The following is a 6,155-nucleotide window of genomic DNA, read 5'->3' as shown; positions in this document are numbered from 1 at the left end:
ATACAACATGGTTGTTGGAGGACCTCTAGGGTGATGCTTGAATAAATCCTTAGAGGGATTTCGTTATTTGTACTTCATAATTTGTATCCGAAGGCATTGGTCTCTTGGGTATGGTGTATGTGGTTGTCGTTTCCATGTTTAAAAATAGATGTAATCTCGCCAAAACTGAGAGAGTTTGTGTTATGATCAAATAATAAAAAAAAAATATTTTTTGTAATCATATTTTGTTAAGTATTGCCTTGATCATGATCTTTTATTAATAATGAATATTTCTACATGACTCTTAAGCATGCAATCCAAACATGAATGAAATCTAAACTTTAACATGATAAACATGACTATCTAGAGTTAGTAGGAGATTCACGTTTTTTTTTTTTGCGAATCCCATAAATACAACACCGTACTAATCAAGCATAATACTTTTTTAACTGATCAAGGTTGGTGAAATGAACAAATTCATTTCCATCAAGATCCATCAATTTTACTGCTCCTGCTGGTGTAAGATGTTTGACCAGGAAGGCACTAGACCAGTTGGGCTTGAACTTTCCACGTGGATCATGAATCGGTGCTCGATTTTCCTTAAGTACCAAATCTCCCTCTTGGATATTCCTTTCCCTGACCTTTTTATTAAAAGCCCGAGCGATGCGTCTTTGATAGATTTGAATGTTGTGAAGGGCTTGTAACCTTCGTTCACTTGCCAAAGAAAGTTCATCATATCGTTCTTTAAACCATTGTTTTTAAGATATCTCGCTTTCATTCATTACGCGAAGCGATTGAATCTCCATTTCGATTGGAAGAAGCAGATCCATTCCATATACCAAAGAATATAGAGTAGTCCCAGTTGGTGTTCGAATGGAAATTTTGTATCCCCAAAGTACGTAGGGAAGTTTATCGGGCCATTCTCGAGCCCTATCTGTCATCTTGGCGATTATCGTCTTGATAGTTTTATTAGCTGCTTCAACAACTCCATTGGTTTGAGGACGATATGGTGATGATTGGTGATGTCTAGCTGATTTTATACTTCTCAAGGGTTTCTTTGAGATGGTCTTCAAATTGCTAACCATTGTCGGAAATAATTTCAAAAGGTACCCCATACCGACATATGATGTTATTGATTACAAATTTTGAAACTTGTTTTGCCCCTAGTTTCGAATATGATGATGCCTCCACCCATTTCAAAAAATAATCGACAGCAACCAATATATATTGATGCCCGTTCGAAGCTTTCGGATGTATTTGCCCAATGATATCTATGCCCCAGCTGGAAAAAGGCCATGGAGAAGTAAAATTATTGAAGCTAACTGGCGGCATATGATTAAGATTTGCAAATAGCTGAAATCTTTTGCATGTTCGTACGAAATGGATGCAATCACTTTCCAAAGTGGTCCAATAATACCCTGCTCGCAGAATCTTCCGAGCAAGCATTCGTCCATTCATGTGAGGCCCACATTCTCCCCCATGTACCTCTTCCATGATCCTTCATGTTTGCTTCCCATCGATGCATAATTGCGAATTTCCATCGAAACACTTATGATACAACAAACCTTTCAATATTGTGAAATGAGAAGCTAGCCTTTGAATAGCCAATTGATCCTTCTTGTGACTTCCTTCAGGATATTCTCCATTGATTAAATACTTCTTAACATCAGTATACCAAGCATCCTCATTATCTTCTTGGGTTAATAAAGCGATTGTTGGTTTAAAATTAACCACTGGAATTTCTTTTTCTACAATTGTTACCGATTGTACCTTCACATCATCGTCCCAAGTTAAATTTACCGCCAGATTTGCCAAAGCATCGGTGAAACTGTTTTGTTCGCGAGGGGGATGTTTGAACTCTATTTCTTCAAAGAATGGGATAAATTGTTGAAGATACTGCGTGTACATTTGCAACCTTTCGTCCTGAACTTTCCAAGCTCCAATAGTCTGGGAAATTATGAGATAAGAATCACCGTATACCGTGAGATTTTTTGCACCAGCTGCTAATGCCGCTTTGATTCCATAGATGCAGGCTTCATATTCAGCCGTGTTATTCGTCGTTGGGAAACAAAGCTTCACAGCGAAAGGAATATGTACTCCATAAGGATCGATCAATAATACCCCGCACCATTTCCCCTTCTATTTGAGGCTCCTTCGAAATACATCTTCCACTGTGACATACTAAGACAGAAAATATGTTCATCTAGAAAATCATCATCAAATCCATCACCCGATATAGGTCCATCAGCCAAAGATTCAGATATAGCCCTCCCTTTGACAGACTTTTGATTCACGCACTGAATGTCAAATTCTGACAATATCACATGCCACCTTGCTATTCTTTCACTCAAGACTGGTTTCTCAAAAATGTACTTGATTGGATCTAACCTTGAAACCAGATAAGTAGTATGTGCTTGCAAATAATGTCGAAACTTCTTTGTCGCGTAAATAAGGGCAATGCAAGCTCTTTCTAAAGGAGTGTATCTAGTTTCATACTCAAGGAACTTTTTACTGAGGTAGTAGATAGCTATTTCCTTCCTTGTACCCTCTTGGTATTGTGCCAAAAGAGCTCCCACGGCTGTTTCCGTAATAGTAAGATATAATATCAAGGGCTGCCCTGGTTGCGGCGGCATTAAAACCGGAGGATTGGAGAGGTATTCTTTCATTGAATCAAATGAGGCTTGACATTCGTCATTCAATTTTGTAGGAACATTTTTCTTAAGTAACTTGAATATAGGTTCACACCGGGTTGTCAATTGCGATATGAACCTACTAATATATTGAACTCTACCAAGAAATCCCCGAATCTCCTTTTCCGTCCTTGGCGGAGGAAGCTCTTGTATGGCGTTTACCTTTTCAGAATCAACCTTAATTGCGTCTTGACTTACGAAGAAGCCTAGAAGTTTTCCTGAAGTTACTCCAAATACACATTTCTGAGGATTCAATCTCAGATTTTATTTCCTAATTCTATCGAAGAAAGATTTTAAAGCATCAAGGTGCGTTTCACGATCATGACTTTTGACAATCATGTCATCAACATAAACCTCCACAATATCGTGGATGAGGTCATGCAAAATCGTCGTTGCAGCCCGTTGATAGGTTGCCCCAACATTCTTTAATCTAAATGGCATTGCTCTATAACAAAAGGTTCCCCATGGGGTAATAAAAGAAGTTTTGGACATGTCCTCTTCTGACATTAGCACCTGATTATATCCCGAGAATCCGTCCATGAATGAGAACATGGCGTGTCCAGCAGTGTTATCAACCAGAACATCAATGCGGGGCAAAGGAAAATAGTCTTTTGGTGATGCTGAATTTAAATCCCTAAAATCAATGCACACTCTGACCCTTCCATCTTTTTTGGGTACTACCACCACATTCGCCAACCATTCCGGATGCTTAATTGGTTTGATGAAATTGGCATCAAGCTGCTTTTGAATTTCCTCCTTAACTTTGAGACTAACTTTCGGTTTCATTCTACAAAGCTTTTGTTCCTTTGGCTTGCTATCGGGATAGAGTGGTATACGATGTTCAGCAATGCTACGATCGACACCAGGCATATCAACATAAGACCATGCAAACACATCCACATATTCTTTAAGTAAAATAATAAATGCATTTTGTTCATCGAGGGAAAGGGAAGATCCTATCTTGACTTCTTTTACATCATTATCCGTACCTATGTTTACAGTTATAGACTCTTCCATGGGTGTCACACATGATTTAGGTTCATTGAAAAGTTCATTATTAGAAAATACTTCATGATCAAGATCAATTTCTTGTGCGCAAATATGTTTACAAGTAATTTTATCGATATCTTCATGATATGGGATATCAGGTAGTGTATGGATAGATGATTGGCTAGATGATGAGCTATCGGTTTCATAACCGTCTGAGATAGAGGATTGAAAAGGATATAGTTTAGGGAAAAAAGGGAATTGTTCTCGAGTTTCGGATCGGATATTATTTTCTACTTCTGTTTTTATTGGAGTAATAAGCGTAATGGGATCCAATCGGACTTCATAATTAGAAATTGATGAAAACAAGCCTCTTAGAACTCCTTGATTTAGATGGTCAGCCCAATAAAAATCTTTCTTAAATACTAGTTTCTTATCAAACCATTTCTTAATAAATTCTTCATTCCTTGCTTCTACAAAGAAAATTTCTAACCCAGGGAGAATTTTCTCTTTATCCAAGTCATACCAAGGTTCAGGAAACCCATAAAATGGCTCAGTGGCATTTTGCAACACAAATTGCCCATTCAAAGTGAGAGACTTCTTTTTCATAACCTTAGAAACCATGATCTCATCGAAGCCCAAACCATGATGATTTCGCTTATCGATTATTGGGATTGGGTGCCTCATGCCTTCACCGTTTCTTCCTAAACCAGCTCCTGGAACATAACCCATTTTCAACATCAATTGAAGTCCTCTAGTAAGTGTTTGGGGTATTGGATCTTGGATTTCTTGAATGGAATCCGTGGGTAGTGTAGATTTTCGAGTTTGGTTGGTCATGGGTTGGTAAAGGATACCTAAACATTACATACCGAAGATTAGGATTTCCTCCTTTTTTTTTTGAAAATAATTAAAAAAAGTAAACGATAAATGCAAAAATGCTTGCGGAAAAAAAATATTTTGGTAAAAACTAAAGGACGTCTATTAAGTTAGATAAGTTAGTGGGGTGTTCATTCCCAAAAAAAAAACTTTTTAATTATTTCGGGTCGCGCCATAAGGCTGCCTACGTATCTCCAGATAGATTTTTTTGTATTTTCACATTTTTTTCTTCTTCTCTCTTTTTTTGGAGAATCAGACCCTTCGTAGTTCAAAACGGATGAAGGAGGTTGTTTTTTTGTTTTGAAACAGCTGCACTCGATCAGAGTTGCCTACGTACCCCAATAACAATGTGCGTGCAAGTACATTTTTGTGTATGATCATGAAATAGTGCTTTAGAGGATCAAGCTGTACGTAGTTCTTTGTACCAAAAGAAAACATAAGGAGAAAAAAAAATACTTGGTTTACAGTGCTCATACTACCCCTTTTATCCATCCTTCTTGATGGAGGATAAGATAGAGGTCACCATGTCGTTGTAGATGCTTCTTTTCCCATGTATAGATTTCTTAGGCTTCAAGGTTTTCAACAGTCTTTCTCGTAGTCCGAGTAGTGACGAGCAATCCAAAGAGTGGGATCATCTTCATGTGTCCAAAGGGAAAGGGAACTTATGGACATTTTCTTATTCGGGCAGGAAATTCCAGTTGTGCGCTTTATACACAAACGGAGGGCGTGAAACTCGTTAGTATCATGGCCATGTAACTGATGATAGTGACAATATTTGTTGAGATTTGGTCCAACAGGATCAGCTCCTGCTCGACGAGGTAGTGGCATGATACGACCTTCTTCGAGTAGTTGAAGGAACAAATCAGCTTGAGAGGTCCGTGGCTGTGCCGGGCTTGTCTCTAGTACGCTAGACTGAGGATGGCCGGAGTGATGATCCCACGATCAATAAGATCCTGGATTGCACATTTCAGGTCGTAAAAAGTATCGGTTCTATGCCCATATAGATGACAATAACTGCAATATTGTCTCATATCGGTCCCATGTTGTGGTAACGAATACACATAGCTTTTTGCCCGAAGAATACCCTTTTTTCTCAAATGATCGTACACCACACTCAATGGTTCGTCGATTCGAGTGAATATCCTCCTGTTAGCTCTTTCACCTTGAGGGTACACCTTAGGCCTTCTTTCCTGTAGTCGATAGGCATCAATTTCGTAACCATGTCTCTCCATGTGCGAGAGATCGGCGTATTTGATGGAGACCATATGTTGATAATAAAAATCATTTAACTTTCTTAGCAATATAAACATAAACTCCCAATCAGTTATGGGAAACGAAGTCGAGCCCGAATGTAAGAACATCTTGAGAAGAGATGTGAAAATGATTCCCGATCACTTTGCTCCATATTCACTAGCTTCAGTTTTTCGGTGTCAGTCTGTCGAAATTCAAATGCCCAGTCACTGAATGCTTGAGCTATTTCTCCCCTAGAGCCTTTACTCGTTACCCCTGAGGTATAATACCAGGATAACGCGGGTCCACCCAGACTTCTATTAAACAACGTAGGAAAATGTTCTTCTGGAACATTTAAAGGGTATAAGGTGTTCATAAAGTTGTATAAATTGA

General features: G+C 38.5%; 1 protein-coding gene across 1 annotated transcript; it reads right to left on the bottom strand.

Annotated features, from left to right (window-relative positions):
- Window positions 1-1,479: 1,479 nt before the first annotated feature.
- Window positions 1,480-4,388, bottom strand: LOC145570718 (uncharacterized). The gene is made up of 3 exons (XM_081629875.1): window positions 2,987-4,388; window positions 2,108-2,887; window positions 1,480-2,012 (listed from the first exon to the last, which is right to left on the bottom strand). Exons 1-3 carry the CDS (start codon window positions 4,386-4,388, stop codon window positions 1,480-1,482), a joined length of 2,715 nt encoding a protein of 904 aa, XP_081486001.1.
- Between the last annotated feature and the right edge of the window lie 1,767 nt (window positions 4,389-6,155).

Source organism: Chenopodium album, chromosome 2 (assembly GCF_948465745.1).
Source record: "Chenopodium album chromosome 2, dcCheAlbu1.1, whole genome shotgun sequence".
NCBI classification, from domain to species: domain Eukaryota; kingdom Viridiplantae; phylum Streptophyta; class Magnoliopsida; order Caryophyllales; family Amaranthaceae; genus Chenopodium; species Chenopodium album.
The sequence above is the reverse complement of the archived record's forward strand: the minus strand, read 5'-3'. Positions and strand labels throughout refer to the sequence as shown.